The 16,930-nt window shown below is 40.3% G+C and overlaps 2 protein-coding genes and 1 pseudogene across 2 annotated transcripts; 2 read left to right on the top strand and 1 right to left on the bottom strand.

The window, feature by feature from the left end:
* Nucleotides 1-256: 256 nt before the first annotated feature.
* On the bottom strand, nucleotides 257-1,464 carry LOC128400331 (olfactory receptor 1-like). The gene is given in 2 exon segments (XM_053362482.1): nucleotides 257-1,261; nucleotides 1,426-1,464. Coding segments are annotated over 2 exon segments (1,044 nt in total).
* A 4,858-nt stretch (nucleotides 1,465-6,322) lies between these two features.
* Nucleotides 6,323-11,090, top strand: LOC128400603 (olfactory receptor 6C4-like; annotated as a pseudogene).
* A 755-nt stretch (nucleotides 11,091-11,845) lies between these two features.
* LOC128400330 (olfactory receptor 2AP1-like) lies at nucleotides 11,846-16,695 on the top strand. The gene is made up of 3 exons (XM_053362481.1): nucleotides 11,846-11,902; nucleotides 14,289-14,966; nucleotides 16,327-16,695. The coding sequence occupies exons 1-3, from the start codon at nucleotides 11,846-11,848 to the stop codon at nucleotides 16,687-16,689; spliced, it is 1,098 nt and encodes a 365-aa protein (XP_053218456.1). The 3' UTR covers nucleotides 16,690-16,695.
* The last annotated feature ends 235 nt before the right edge of the window (nucleotides 16,696-16,930 follow it).

Genomic DNA, 16,930 nt, shown 5'->3' with positions numbered 1-16,930 from the left:
TGATGTGCTAGAGAAGGATTTGGGTGTAGAGTCTCAGGGGCACTGCATGAGAGGCAGAAGGGGCGCCAAATTTTGGCATCACACAGGGAGCTGCTGAAAATTGAGACCCCAAGATCCGCCACTGGATTTGCGATGGAGTTCAACAACCTCTGGAAGACCATTGGTTCCCTATCCCTCCTGTATTCTCTTGAAGGAAATATATTACAGTTAAGAGCATCACACACTGTAGAAATGGTTAGGCAAAGCAGGGATCCATTTATTGAAACCAGTTATGACAGTACATCCTTGCAAAATGCGTCACCTTGCTGCAAACTCTTCTTAGGGCTCTATGTACTTCTTTATTTCTTAAACTGTAGATTAAAGGATTGACGAGAGGTGTCAAGACTGTATAGAAGACAGAGAAGACTTTATTGAGGTCTCTCAGAGTTGGTGTATCTGGCAGCATGTAGACAATGATTATTGTGCCATAAAAAATGCAGACAACAATCAGATGAGAGGAGCAGGTGGAAAAGGCCTTTTGCCGTCCAGTGGTGGATGGTATCTTTAGGATGGTGGTGATGATGCAAACATAGGATGTGAGGGTCAGTAGAAATGGGGTGATAGTGAAAATGAAGGTCGAAAGAAAGGTGACAAGTTCAATCATGCTTGTATCACTGCAGGAGAGTTTTTCAAGTGGGATGAAGTCGCAAAAGTAATGATCCATGACATTTGGGCCACAGAAGGATAACTGGGCCATCATGTATAATATTACACAATTAGCCAGCATAGAGTCGATCCATGCCCCAACGATGAGCTGAACACAGAGCTTTACATGCATGATAGAAGTGTAGTGCAAAGGTTTACATATCGCCAGGTAGCGGTCATAGGACATCGCTGCCAGGAGATATGTCTCTATACCTACACAAGAACCAAACAAATAAAACTGGGACAGACATCCACTAAGAGAAATGGACTTCTTGTCACTTATCAAATTGGCCAACATTTTGGGCAAGATAATAGAGCTATAGCAGGTCTCCAAGCAAGACAAATTGGCCAGGAAGAAGTACATGGGGGTGTGGGGGTGTTGATCAGACACAACTAGCAAAAGGATAAGGAGATTCCCAGTTATTGTCACAATGTAAATCACTAGGAACAGTACAAAAAGATGGGGCTGAAGCTCAGGGAGATCCCCAAATCCCAAGAGAATGAATTCTGTGATAACTGTCTGGTTTTCCTTCTCTGTGTTCCACATTGATTTAATCAACTGCAGGTCACATCAACCCTAGAAAATAAAAGCAGAAGAAGATGAATTTTGATATAAAGACTTCCATCAAGTTTTAACCACCCCCCCCCCTTAATATCAGCAGCACTCGGAAGCTGTTTTGTAATAGGAGTAGCTCAAGCAAAGTTTAGTGGATTATAGTATGTGAGACAGATTTTGCATACCATCTCTGTTGCAGCTTCCAATATGATTACAATCCTCATATTATAGTCCAACCTATTAAAACCTGTCCCGAAGTACCACCACGTAGGATCATCATAAAGCCAATTCAGAACGAGGGTGGTGCTTCTTGCTATCACTATGGCACCTTGTGGTTAAGCATCTGGATGCTCAGAAAGCAGCTGTGGTCTTTTCTTGTCCTAGGTTCATGCACCAGCTCTGCACATTCCTGAGAAAATGAGACCTGGCCACTGCAAGCTATGCCTTTGTGACATGCATGAACAACTGTGTTTTTATTATTCATGGTTTCTTATCTGAGTAACAGTCATTTTAGAATTTGCAGTGCAGAGTCTGCTTCTATTTTTACTGCTGTTGCTTTAAAGTGGTGTAAGCCCCCCACCCCACCCCCCAGGCAATGCAAATGCTTTGGAAGGGTGGAGTATAATTTTTCTGAAATCAATCAATTAATAAATGCCAAGCATGCTTAGTCAGACGTTCACCCCACTGTTATCACTGGAACAAAGCACTTTCCCAAGCAAGTGTGTGCAGGATTTCAGCCTAAGGCAATATGAATGCTGCAATGCTAAGCAAAAACACATCACAAGTACCTTTGTCCAAAAATGAGCTGAGCTTTCTTTTTCCAGTTGGAGTAGTGAATGAAAAGGGGAGTTTGATATAGAAATAATTTGATGAACTGGGTGGATTTGGGAAGGCAGTTGCCATTTCTCCCCATTTGTCTTCCTGACTAAATGTAGAGGTGGGAGAGCAATTCAATTCAGATTGCATTTCAAGGTGATTCTACCTACCTGTCAGGCATGGAGAGTCCTCTCCTCCCTTCTGTAACTTCACAGATAAGAATTAACAAGCAGTTGATATATTTATATCATGTTGCAAGCACAAATACACAGCTCTCCGCAAGGAGGGCAGTTGGCTATTCTAAATCCTCCTTCCAACTTCCGCAGCATTTTAGGTGCCAAAGGGAAGTTCCTCCCTCCTTCTGACTCCTTTGCTCTCTAATACGTTTGGACCTCTGAGTCCGTGGTGAGGGGGGAGTCCCCCACACTCTCCAGTGATGTCTTGACTAGCTGTCCCCTCCCTTCTGTTTCTCTTGTCATTATCTCGCAACTGGGTAACCCCTCCCTAAGCTGTTCAGCTTCTCTCTCTCTCTGCTTCTGAACACACTGTGGACAATGGGGACCACTCTTCCCCATCCAACTCTCCATCGGAGAGAAGCTGGTCTGCCATAGAATGCATTCCCCAGTCGTCATCTTCAGACCATTCCCTGACACTGTCTTACACATTCCAGAATGATATGTGAGCCGAAATAAAGCCATTCCCCAGAATCTTATTTCAGCATTCCTGATGGGGCATCCTCCAATGTACCAAAGGACAGGAGGCTAACTAGGGGAACTCAGGGGGAACGGGGAGTGCCCCCCACAGCATCTGCCACCAGAGTCAACTGCCTCAAGATAGGATCCTCTGTATGTATTTCTTCCTTGAACTTTACATTGATATAATGGGTGAGAGAAAGCCGTGAAGGATTAGTAAAATAAATTAATTATTTAACTTGTCATAGTCTTTCCAGAAACATCCACAAAGGTAGTTTGAACCATGCATTTGCATTAACAGAACTTCACATACAACTGGAAAGAAGAGAAATGGAGAGAAACCAAAATTGACCTATCCTAACACTGGTAAAAACAAACTATTGTTTAGAAAAACTCTTGAAATATGGTACCTCACCAACAAAAGAATAGCATCATATGGGATGAGCATTTGCCTTCAACCAATCTCTTTGATGCACAGTGATATTCCAGGATTCAAAACCTGTAGTAAAAAAATTAAGGAAACACAATAGGCTCTGAGCAAGCTGGAACAGCCACATTTACACAGAACTGTTAGTGATAATGTTTATGGGTGTAGATGCTTCTCTCTTAAAATAAGTGATCCTGTGGGACTTTGCTGCAGATTGGCTATCTGGGGGCGGGGACCATTTATCTTGCAACTGACTTCCTAAACCCTAAGGGGATTCTTGTATTAATTATTGCTTCATGGGATTGCTTTACTGTCTGGATGAAACATATGACTGGAATTTTACAGCCTTCTGGTTTCAAGTTCAGTTGTGTGGGGCAGGGACGGAGGAAGGGGGTGCGGTGGGGATGGATTGCCCCGGGTGTCTTCGCTGAGGGGGTGACATTTGGCGCGCCACCGGCCCGCGACTCCCAGGCCTACTCCGAGCAGTCAGGGTAAGGGAGGGAGCTGTGCCGCTTTGCTGGTGGCATTCCCCCCTTTATTTTGACAGCTTGGGGGAGGCTTCGGAGTCGCAGGCCGGCGGTGCGCTGAATGTCTAACATCAGCAGCTCGCTCTGCCCCCGTGGGCAGCTTGCTCCGCCCCCGGCTACAGAATGTGCACGCCACTCCATGCACCCAAGTGGATATCCCGCACCTGGGAGGGCACCCTCCACATCTCATGCCCCTCGGGAGCGCACTCTGTCCCCCTCAGGAGCGCGCCCCACCCTCCTTGGGAGCACGCCCATCCTGGGTAGCACAGCCATATGCTCTGCCACTGGTGTGGGGTGTATGTTTTAAAAACAAAATCATAACAAAATACCTGTTTTAAGACATTTGATTTATATACATAAATTGATTGCCTTTAGCTGCCCTCTAGTGTTCAAACTTCCTGCTTGACAGCAGCAGCTTCATATAGTGTTCAGTTTATGCCCGGATTGATTTTATAAACAATAATGGAAAAATAGCAGGCTTTTTGCTGTGATGTTTATTTTCAAAAGTATATTGGCAGTGCCACATTTATGATTTCGCAAAATGAGAATCTGGGTTAAAAACATGCATTTCTCATTTTGTTTGTTTGTTTGTTTGTTTGTTTGTTTGTTTGTTTGTTTTAGTGATAGACAATGCCCCATGACTTGATTTGAAATCAGCTCAGTATTTATGAACTTCGTCATAGTACTCTCAAGGCGATGAAAGCTCACCTAGGAATGCTCTGAGACAGTTTGGAATGTCATCACACATGCACAGGGTATTATTATTTCCCCAGTTCTGCTCCAACTGTCTACCAATGACATTAGATCAAGGCTTCCATTTGCTCTGGGAAAAGGTGAATAAACTGAGGCTCAGTCCAGAGAAGAGACAGGTGGTGATTGGGGGGAACTACTCAGCAGGGGTGCCAACTTGAATAGAATATGGGAGCGGGATCCAGGTAAGCCCTGCCCCACATGATCGATGACATGATGCAGCACACACACACTATTTGAGTGGCAATACCCATTTATTTGGGTGGCCTGGGCCCCTCAAATATTTTAGGGGAGGTGAAGGGACCTAGGCACTTAGGAGCTGGTTCCTGTGCTACTCAGTGTGTACCCTTGATGAGATCACAATTCCTCTTTAAAAGGCAGAGGATTACACAATGATAGCTCTATCCTGGAGTAACTTTAATCAACGCTACTTCATCTGCTAGCTGTGTATACTGCTGGGGAAAAGGGAACTGATTATGACTACTCATACCCTGACAGCTTCTATACTACTGTCATTCGTTAATTTGGTACCTTCCAGTTTAGATTAATTTGACATGCTTCATTTAGAAATGTCCTTAAAAGTTCACTTAATTCAGAATGCAGAGAATGCATTAGTCATGAGTAGAATAGACCCATTCAGTAATGTTAAGAAATCCAGTCTTTTCTCATGCCTAATGCCTGTTAGAGTTTGCTCTCAATAAAGCAGTTTGGGCACAATCCTTAGTGTAAAGATTATAAGATCAGTAAATAAGTTCCGTTGATTCCAATGGGACTACTCTAAATATGGCAATGGATCCAGCTCTCAGGTATGATATCTTTTTCCACAAGGATATCATGATCCAACTTTATTTCTTTTATTTGTTTATTTTTACTCCTACACTTGAAAATTAAAGTCTCGGTGGGTATAGCTTGGCTATTCTTGTTCATCCTGTTGAGACAGTGTGTGTGTATGTTAATATCAGTTTGGTGCCATTAATTAAATAGACATGGGTTTGGAAGAGGGTAGAGAATCCTGAGAATCCTCTGGAAAAATAATCTCACAAAGGACCTGTTAATGGCATTTTACCATTGCACTGTGGAGAGTGTATTAACTTATGGTCTGTGTGTGTGGTTTGGGAGCTGCATGGCCAGGGAAAAAACAATGCCGTCCAGGGTTGTAAAGACTGCAGAGAGAATAATTGGGTACACTCTTCCCACCCTAGATCAAATCTATGCTCTCAGGTGCCATAAGAAAGTGGCAGAGATAGCACAGGATAGTACGCACCCCGGAAATGATCTCTTTCAGCTTCTGCCTTCTGGAAGAAGGTATAGGGTTATAAAGGCCAGGACTAGCCGCCTGAGAAACAATTTCTATGCAAATGCAATTCAGGTTCTAAACGCAGCATAAAGGGTCTCTATAGTATAGTGTATTTTAAAATGGGGTTTCAGAGTTTTTAGGGGTTTTTGAATGTTTTATGTAGTTTTTCAATTTCATTGTTCTGCATGGGACAATGACAATAAAGATATCATATCGTATAGAATTCTCATTGACATGAGTGAGCATCTAACTTTCCCTGTTTGAGAACTCCCCCCCCCCTTTGTCTGCAGTATTGACATCCCATTATGTGAGATAATAGTTTAACAGCTAATGCTAATAGTTTAAGACACTTGGCATAACTCCCAGAATAACAAATATAGGTAGCCAAACACAGGCAGAAACTGCTTAGTGATTTCTCCCAGTCACTGCAAACATCTAGTGACAGAAGCACTTGTATTTGATTATTTAACTGTGTCTAAATAAGTGTACCTACTGATATTTTGCTACTAAATGGAAGCCAGACTTCTTGAACATTTGAACTTTAATAAGTGCATGTTGATATTTTGTTAGTGGATGGGAGCAAGATTGGAGCAAGACTCCATAGCATCTACCTGGAACAAAACTTGGGAGCACCATAAGGAATCAGAAGACAGTCGTGCATCCTAAGAATGGAAACTGAGATGAACACATCAGAGATTCCATCTAGAAACACAATAATTTTGGAGGTAAATATAGTTTCTCATCCCCATGTGCTATCCTTGGAACAGGGTGTTTCTTTTTTATTTCATGAGAATTTAATATGGTTTATAGGCACCATATTTCTATCAGGTATGTACAGAAACCATTTCAAACTCATATGGCAACTCTTATCAATTTCATGGTGAACTGTGGAAGGTGGGTTGAGTAAGTCTGATCTGATTTCTGTTTAGATTCTTCCAAAATAGAGTGCTATTTTTTCTAGAAAAATAGGTGCTGGTACTCACTCTGAAATTGTTACTGTAAGTTTCACACTTTTTTATCAACAACAAAAAGAGGTGCTGGTACAGCATCCCCTTGAGTGCCCCCTGAAAAAGCACTGGTTCAGATCAATTGCATTTACTTAATTTGCCTTCCTCTTTATAGGTCAGTCACAAGGTTTATTAGGAAAATATGCATACAATGTATGAAAAGCCATCTTTTACTGGACAGATCAATTTTAGACTCTTTAGACAACCGGGGATAGCATGTTGGATTTCTCAATCCAATGCTAGGTACTCATAGTTTAAATAATACTTCATGACATTTGAATATTTTGAATGTACTTCAGTTCTGGCTCAACTGAGTTTGTAGTTTTGACAGTTACGTTCTTCATCTTCATTTGGAATCTCGCAATCAATGATGTTTCCAAGCTGCTGATTTTTACCCAGAATTCTGTTCACTTAATATAGGTAATAAGGATCTGGAGTTACCTTGTTTGATTCAGTGAGACTGTTCTGGAAGAAAAATCAAAATCTATATGTAGTTTACTTCGGGATTGGAGAATGTTTCCTAAGCTAGTGTAATAAAAATATTGGTAATTTTTACAACAATCAAGGTATTTGGTTCAGCTATTTTTCTCTCGCCCTTCCCCATTTCATTTATTAATCACTTGAAATATCCTGAAGAATTAAGCATAAAACTCCAGAGATGGATGAGATTGTGTGGATCATTTTTTTAAATGCCATATTTTTGTTTTCTGTAACGAGGAAGGGGAGGAGGCAGATGTCCAGTCACCAGTAAATACACACACACACACACCCTCCCTGTATCTCCTTCAACTGTATCCAGTAATCTCACTTTCAGGTCCTTTCATCCTTCATATTTTCCTGTAGTGTAGGAATAGCTCATGTAGGGCTCTCCAGATATTGTGGACAACTCCCATTATCCCTGACCCTTGGCCATATGTACAGGGGGGAGGGATGCATTAGTCTTTCCATTTCAGTTTCTCTCTGTTTTTCATTTTTATACTCTTAAATTTAGTTCTCAACATTTCCATTGCATGTTGTGAATTTTAATCATGACATTTCTAGAAACATATTTTTTTTGGGGGGGATGAATGCAGATTTAATGAAGATGCTCATTTTTGCATTTCCATGACACTTTCCTTTTAATATACTGTATTACTTGGTATAAGAACCATATTGCAATATATGGAGAAGTGTGAACTTTGAAGGACAGTTGTGTTTTTGTCGTGTGTGTATGTGTGTACGTGTTTTAAAAAAATCAAATTAGGTCGTTTCTCATTAAAATCAATTTTCTCCTCCATCTCTAAATAGGGCTGATAAGAATTGTAGCCCCAAACCTCTGGTGGACATCACATTGTCTACGCCAGATTTTTGCTATGATGTCCTTTGGAACAGCCTCCCTTTCTATTGTCAGCAAGCTCTTTTCATGTGATCAGGTTCTTGGAGTGTTTCACCTATACCAGTGCCCTTCATCTGGGCTTCAGTATAGCTGAAACAAGACACTGGACTAGGGCTACAATTGTATGTCCTCTAACCCATTTAGTTCCATTTTAGACTGCAGCTGTACAAATCATATTAGGAGGAATCGCATTGAACACCAATAATAGAATCAACACAGCACAAAAAGGGCATGTATGGAAATAGAGATGGGTGTCTTCAAACATCTGAATGGTTATATCACAGAAGTTAGTCCAGTATTCTGTACTGTTAGGGTGTGGAATTATTATTATTATTAGACAAAGTAATAATCATAAATGAATAAGAATAAAAATGTGCACCCCACCACCAAGACCATTCCATTGTAACTATCCAACCTCCCAAAATTTCAACACCTCTTGCAATGGCTTGACCCCTTTCCGTTTTAACAGTACAAATTATACAAACATCCTCCATATCTCCTTAAAATCATTTCTCCTGCATATTCCCCATCTTACCTTAATGGCACATTCATCATTAATAGCTATACAGTGGTACCTCTGGTTACGTACTTAATTCGTTCCAGTGGTCAGTTCTTAACCTGAAACTGTTCTTAACCTGAAGCACCACTTTAGCTAATGGGGCCTCCCGCTGCTGCCGCGCCACCGCCATGCGATTTCTGTTCTTATACTGAAGTGAAGTTATTAACCCAAGATATTATTTCTGGGTTAGCGGAGTCTGTAACCTGAAGCGTATGTAACCCGAGGAACCACTGTATCCCACACCTCTTTATACCATTTGTCCATTTTATGTTCAGTTTGCTCCTTCCTCTTTCAGGCTATAATAATTCATGCAGCTGTCAATAAATTTGTGAGCAAGTCCTTCATAGCCTGTGAAACTTCCACTCCATCGTAAATTGATAATAATGCTACCTCTGGACTTTTGGTCAGCTTTAGCACAGTAATTTCTGTAATCTCCTTAAACACCCTTTGCAAAATAATAAATAAATCCATTATTCTGTACTAGTTAGGGGTGTGAACTTTAAGGTAACTTCCAACTCTACAGTTCTGAGATTCTCCGTTGTGTTATATTTCTTTATTGGGGAACATACAAAGCAATATCCCATACATAATATGTATGGGATTCCCCAATCTTATTCTCAGGATTCCATTCCTGTCACTATTGGGAAGAGAAATGGCATGGGTTTCAAATACAAGATGCTGCGATCATGATTGGGTTGGGGGAGGAAACATGAGAAAGGAGCAGGTAGGAAAAGGTCCAGCAACCTTCTTTCCAGCTGCTTCTCCACCACAAATCTTCCCTTCCCAAAGCCATTGTGGAGAAGCAGATATCTCTTAAAATACAAATACAAATGTGACAACATTAGTTTGCTAATTTTTTTTATAAAAAAAAATGTGTTTTAGAATGATGCTGACAGTCATCACCAACAAACAGCAGTGGGAGGAAATCAATCAAGTCCTTCAGCATTCATCCTTCTGGGATTTGGCAACCTACTTGAACTGCGAATTCTCCTGTTCATATTGTTGCTTGCAATCTATGTTTTATCTCTAGTCATGAACTTCCTGGTTGTTTTTCTGGTTGTGGTTGACCAGCATCTTCAAACCCCCATGTATTTCTTCATCATGAACCTGTCCTTCTTGGAGACTTGCTACATTTCAACCATTCTCCCCAGGATGCTGGCCAGTTTTCTTACTGGGGATAGGTCCATATCCATTACAGGATGTATCACACAATACTATCTCTTTGGTTTCTTGGCAGCCACAGAATGCTACCTTCTGGCAATGATGTCCTATGACCGGTATTTATCAATATGCAAACCTCTGCGCTACATATCCATTATGAATGGTAGACTCTGCATCCGACTGGTGATCACTTCTTGGATGTGTGGCCTGTTGACCAACACTATCATCACTTTGCTTATGCTAAAGCTCACATTCTGTGGGCCCAATGAAATTGATCATTTCTTTTGTGATGTATATCCAGTGGCAAACCTCTCCTGTAACAATACTCAGTTCGTAAAACTTGCAACATTTATTTTAGGAGTGATAGGAACAGGTCCCCCTTTCCTACTAACTTTGGCATCTTATGCCTTTATTATTTTCACTGTCTTACAAATTAAGTGTAAAGCTGCCCAGTGGAAGACCTTCACAACTTGCTCTTCTCATCTAATTGTGGTGACACTTTTCTATGGATCATTATTCCTTGCCTATATAGTCCCTGAAACAGAAACACTGAAAAAACTACGCAAAACCCTTTCTCTGTTCTATACCATCCTGACTCCCTTGCTCAACCCCCTCATATACGGTTTGAGAAACAGAGAGATGAAGGAAGCTCTGCTTAAATCTGTTAGAAAATTCAGCAATAGAGTTTCATAGCTCCAAAATGACTTGATAGAGAAATTGAAGGATACAGAAACTTGGGGGAAGTCCTGAGAAAGAATTTGACATTATCAAGGATGTTTGATAATGTCTGAGGAAACTATATATGCCAAAGTCATCATTAAGATTTCCTGATCCAAAACTTTCAGTTCTAATATGTCAATTGCAGTTTAGCTGTTTACCAGTTTTTCCACTTCTTCAGTTGTTGTGTCATTATTCCGAGTAGATGGATCTAATGGATGTCTTCATGGATCTGGTGAAGCATACAGAAAGATTTTGTAATTGTGATACACTTGTAGCTTATTGTGAGATGGACACATAATTTTTACAAATTTAAACTCTGTATTGCACCATGATTGCTTTCGACAACAAATGACTGGGACAAAGCAATGGGAGTTAACCCATTGCACGGATTCGAAATGCCGACCTTATGATTGGCAAGCCCAAGAGGCTCAGTAGTTTAGACCACAGTACCACCAGCGTCCCTGGGGAGAGGATGCAAGTGGACAGCAGAAGTAGATTCTGGAAACTCTTATCCTGGATCAGAGATGTATATTTCAAGGACAAAATTCAACCATCTACTACACAGTGGTCTGAAGACCTCATAGTCCCTTTTATGACTGAGCACAAAGCTCCCAACTGTCAGTCTTCTTTAGATACATTTCTGGATACATGGACTGTGTATGTTAATCTATATGTTTATATTAGGATTGGTGTAATATGCTTATTGTCAATGTCAGATGCTGCGATCTTTATTTATTCCTTCTAGTCATGTTGTTATATTTGCAAATATATTTTTTTTAAAGGAAACAAATCTGTTTCGTAATATCAAGACCAGGCTTTGGGAGAGTAACATGTAATCAGTAAAATGAATTTCCCCTGGCATGAGTGAACCTGTAACTTTCCGCATCTGAGAACATTTTTCCAGTTCATTTGGCTGGAGTATCGTTGATATCCTATAATGTGAGCCTTACCATGCTAATAGTTTAAGATGTTTGGCATAGCTCCCAGAATTACTGATACATAGAGCCAAGCATAGAAAAAAAATTGATCAGTGCCATCCCCCCAGTAACTGCAAGTATCCATCTACGGAAACATTTGTGCTTGATCATTTAACCATATTTGAATAAATGCATCTGCTGATACTTTCCTAATAAATAGAAGCAAGACAAATTAGGAGCTTTTAGAAGAGCACACTGATATTCTGCTACTGTAAGGAAGCAAGACTCTACAACATCCACCTGAAGCAAAGATTGTTTGGATAGAGAAGCAGCAAAACAGAGACTTGTCTTATAGTGATGGAACCTGAATCTAACACATCAGAAATTCCACCTAGAAATATAATCATTTTTGAGGTAAATATTTATGCATTAGCTTTTCATCCCTATGTGCTGTATTTGGAACTGTGGGGTTGTTTGATGGGAAGTGAAGGATGTGCTGCATAAATCTGTTTCTTCTCATTTTTGTTCAGATTGACAGTTACTTAATGTACCTTCCCCTTCCTTCCTTTCTTCCTTCCTTCCTTCCTTCCTTTCTTTCTTTCTTTCTTTCTTTCTCTCTCTCTCTCTCTCTCTCTTTATTATTTTACAAAATAATAGTGTTGCTAAGTCCTCAAGTTTTTTTAAGTTTATTAAGAAAGTCATAGAGTTGGCAAGCATATGAAATGAGATATGTTACTGAAGCAATTAAACTCTTTGGAATATTGGAGGCAACACTTTGAATTTCACAGAAAACCACTCCAGGACTAGGTACTCAGAGTTAAAGTAATGAAAATAATGTAAATGTTAATACAATAGCGATTGTATTAATAGAGATGACAGCAGTGGGACATGGGACTTCACTGTTTACCAGAGTTTCTTCTCCTTCCCCCATAGCTACATCACACCAGGCACATTTTCTTTCATTCTCCATTTCCAGCCAAAAAAGAAAAGGTTGGCTATTGCCTGGCTACAGTATGTTCAGCACTCACTCCAAGTGATTGACTAGAAGTCCTGTGGTACACATGTGGTTGAATGCTGCCTGTAAAAAAAAGCAGGGAAGGTGTGATAGCTCTCTTCAAATGTTTAAAGGTATAACCCAGTGACGAGGGAGCAGACTTGTTCTCCATTGTTCCCAAATGTAGGACCAGAAGTAATAGAAATTACAGGGAAGAAGATTTCAGCTAAACATGAAAAAAAACTGTGAAATAAGGGCTGTTCCATAGTGGAACCTATGTACCAACTTGAACATTTAGCTTTGTGGAATGTACACTGTTGAAGGTGCTAAAGAACATGTGTTCCACACTTGTAAGAAATCAGTAGCGTAAGAAATCTAGAGCAGCAGCTATACTCTGAAATACCCAACCTACTGATATCTGACAGGTATCTGCGCTATACTCTTTTCAATGCCTGCCTAAAATTTATTTGTTTAGCCAAGCCTCCTCAGATATGTAGCCAAAAAAAATGTGCCTTCTTTTTTTAGCTATTGATGATTTCGGTCATCTTTTCACTGTTTTTAAGTACCTGCTTTTAGGTCTTTTACAGTTAATCTAAATGTTTTATTTCATGCCATGGGAAATCCTGGTCTATCCTGTATTATTTACGCACAGACCGGGCACACATCTGTCGTCGGTGCTGTGCTTGCATCCTGTGTAACAGTGTGTGTCCTAATACTGTGAATATCAGCACACAGCACACTGTATCACCAGCAAAGTTTGATTACAACATCCTGTAGCAAAGTCTGGTGTTCCACACAGAAAACATTCCCTTATTCTAAGGTAAACTTTTGATTCGGGAAACAAGTGAGTCATTTCTCACTAAGGTCATGTCCTTTCAACTACCAACTGGGCAGGGTAAACTAATGAAACTGTCCCTTTCATTTCATGCAATAAACCAACCTTTCTTCCTTCCTCTGGTGCATGAACACCTTGGGGCATACGGTTAAGGGTAGAAACATATATTCACAGCAAAAGCACATTTTAACTTCAACAGAAGATCCTAAACCTGTTTGGAGTGTACGATGGAAAACATATGAGTGCTGGACACACACATGAGTTCAGACTCACACTTTGTAACATCTGCATTGCAGATCCTTTCCTGATTGAAGGGCAGGTGGTGGACTAGGTGATCCGCAAAGCAATCTTTACAACAGGCATGGCCAAATGTGGCCCTCCAGATGTTTTGGATCTACAATTCCCATTGTCCGTGACCACTGGTCCTGCTAGCTAGGGATGATGGGAGTTGTAGTCCCAAAACATTTGGAGGGCCAAATTTGGCCATGCCTGCTTTACAATCTGAGGATTTTCCATTGTGCAAGCTTTCTACTTCCAGGGAAAATATTTTGCATTATCTGGAAGCACCCAAAGCAGTATCCCCCTCCCTCATACTTTTGAAGGAGATAGAATCCCGTCTCAGGATTGTACAGTCTTGCTTTCTCATTACATCACTATCCCTAGTGGGAAGGGCAGCAACATAGTTCTGGAATCCCAGCTTTGGGAATATTGCCTAGTTTCAGGGAGGAAACAGGGTAAAGCCACAGGTAGGAAATGGTTAAGCACTATCCTTCTCTCCAAATGCCTCACCTCTGCAAATCAGCCCTTCTCACTGGCCCTAACTCTAACCCTTTCTATGTGAGAAGTGCTTCAAAGGAAAAGACGTAGGGTCGTGGCAGAGCTTTTAAAACACATGATACTCCATGACCATTATTTTTAAATAATACAGCATGAGAAAACCATATTGGATACCTGGATCCTGCCAACTTTAGCTTCGAACATCAGTGGATGGTGAAACAGGAGTGTCCAAGCTCACTAAAACTTGTCAAATTGTATTTCAGAACAATGTTGAGATTCATCATCAAACAGAAATAAAGAAAAATATGTCAAGCCCTACAACATTCATCCTTCTGGGATTTGGTAATCTCCTTGAACTGCGAATCTTCCTCTTTGTATTCTTTTTTGCCATCTATGCTTTGTCGCTTGTTGCAAACCTCCTAATTGTTTTTCTGGTTGTGGTTGACCAGCATCTTCAAACCCCCATGTACTTTTTCATCATGAACCTGTCCTTCTTGGAGACTTGCTACATTTCAACCATCCTCCCCAGGATGCTGGTCAGTTTCCTTACTGGGGATAGGTCCATATCCATTATGGGATGCATCACACAATATTATTTCTTTGGTTTCTTGGGAGTTACGGAATGTTTTCTTCTGGCCATGATGTCCTATGACCGGTATTTGGCAATATGCAAACCTCTGCACTACTCAACCATTATGAATGGTAGACTTTGCCTCCAGTTAGCAATCACCTCTTGGATGAGTGGTCTTTTAACCAACACTTTCATAACATCTCTCGTGGTAGAGCTCACATTCTGTGGGCCCAATGAAATTGATGATTTCTTTTGTGATGTATATCCAGTGGCAAACCTTTCTTGTAGCAATACTCACATAGTAAGAACTGCAGTTTTTATACTAGGGCTGGTGGTGATATTACCCCCTTTTCTACTAACTTTGGCCTCCTATAGCTGCATCATTTCCACTGTCTTGCAAATTAAATCCAAGATAGTGCAGCAAAAGGCCTTCTCCACCTGCTCTTCTCATCTGATTGTTGTGTCACTTTTCTATGGGTCAATATTCCTTGTCTATATAGTCCCTGAAACAGAAACACTGAAGAGACTACACAAAATGTTTTCTCTGTTCTACACCATCCTGACTCCCACGCTGAACCCCCTCATATACAGCTTGAGAAATAGGGAGGTGAAAGAAGCTCTGTTCAGATCTGTCAGAAAATTCAGCAGCAGAATTTTGTAGCTTCGCAATGTTGTGCTGGATCTGGTGAAGTATGCAGAAATACACACAGATGAAGTGTTGAGAAAGGATTTGCCATTAATGGGATGTGAGGATCTCACATTTGCAAATACCTCAATAAAGCAGCCTGAGCCAAAACCCCTCACATTAATGTGCAGATTGCAATTCAGATCTTCAGCATATTTTTTTTACTTCTCCAGTTGTTGTGGCACACTTTTCAGCAGGGCGATCTGATTTGTATTTTCATGGGCCTGTTGATCCATAATCACAATTACTATGGAATATTTGTAGCTGGTGAAGATATGAAATCAAGCATCATTTTTTATATTGTAAAATGTGTATTGGGCTATTGATAGAACAACTACAAATTACTTGCATTTACCTACTGAATTGGCCTCCATCTCTATCAGTGCTAAAGAACAGTGGCTCTCTAGATATTGTTGGCCAATATGGTCTCAGGTGGTAAGGGTTTTAGCCCAACAATATCTAATGGGTCATTTATTCCCTACCACTGAACTAAACCAATATGAAAATTTTTAATGAAATTTCAAATGCCAGCCTAAATGGCTATATCTCTGTGCCATTTCAATCTCTCATTCAACTCATATTCATCACCACTATGTGATTATGTTCTCTGTCATCAAGACTGCAATCTTATGCCAATTTACTTCAGAGTAATCTCCACTGAATTCAATGGGAGGGAAAACAATATTTTTTAAAAAAATTAATAAAATTAAAATTGTATCTGGCATGTCTGTGCTCATGTCTGTTCGTGTGTGTGTATTTTAATTGAAACATATTGGGACATTTCTATGGAAAGCCAGAGTAATGTTTGCTTTTTACAAGAAGACAGAGAGATTTGACATGCAGAGTTTGATTTTGCAGGATGTCCTCCAATATTTTCCTCTGCGCTACACATCCATTATGAATGGTAGATTCTGCATCCGATCATTTCTTTTGTGATGTATATCTAGTGGCAAACCTCTCCTGTAACAATACTCAGCTCATAAAACTTGCAACATTTATTTTAGGAGTGATAGGGACAGGTCCCCCTTTCCTACTAACTTTGGCATCTTATGCCTTTATTATTTTCACTGTCTTACAAATTAAGTGTAAAGCTGCCCAGTGGAAGACCTTCACAACTTGCTCTTCTCATCTAATTGTGGTGACACTTTTCTATGGATCATTATTCCTTGCCTATATAGTCCCTGAAACAGAAACACTGAAAAAACTACGCAAAACCCTTTCTCTGTTCTATACCATCCTGACTCCCTTGCTCAACCCCCTCATATACGGTTTGAGAAACAGAGAGATGAAGGAAGCTCTGATTAAATCTGTCAGAAAATTCAGCAATAGAGTTTCATAGCTCCAAAATGACTTGATAGAGAAGTTGAAGGATACAGAAACGTGGGGGAAGTCCTGAGAAGGAATTTGACATTATCAAGGATGTTTGATGATGTCTGAGGGAAATATATGTCAAATTCATCATTAAGATTTCCTCATCCAAAACTTTCAGGTCTAATGTGTCAATTGCAGTTTAGCTGTTTACCAGTTTTTCCACTTCTTCAGTTGTTGTGTCATTATTCCGAGTAGATGGATCTAATGGA

The sequence above is a fragment of the Podarcis raffonei genome, chromosome 13 (genome assembly GCF_027172205.1).
Source record: "Podarcis raffonei isolate rPodRaf1 chromosome 13, rPodRaf1.pri, whole genome shotgun sequence".
NCBI lineage: Eukaryota > Metazoa > Chordata > Lepidosauria > Squamata > Lacertidae > Podarcis > Podarcis raffonei.
The sequence above is the reverse complement of the archived record's forward strand: the minus strand, read 5'-3'. Positions and strand labels throughout refer to the sequence as shown.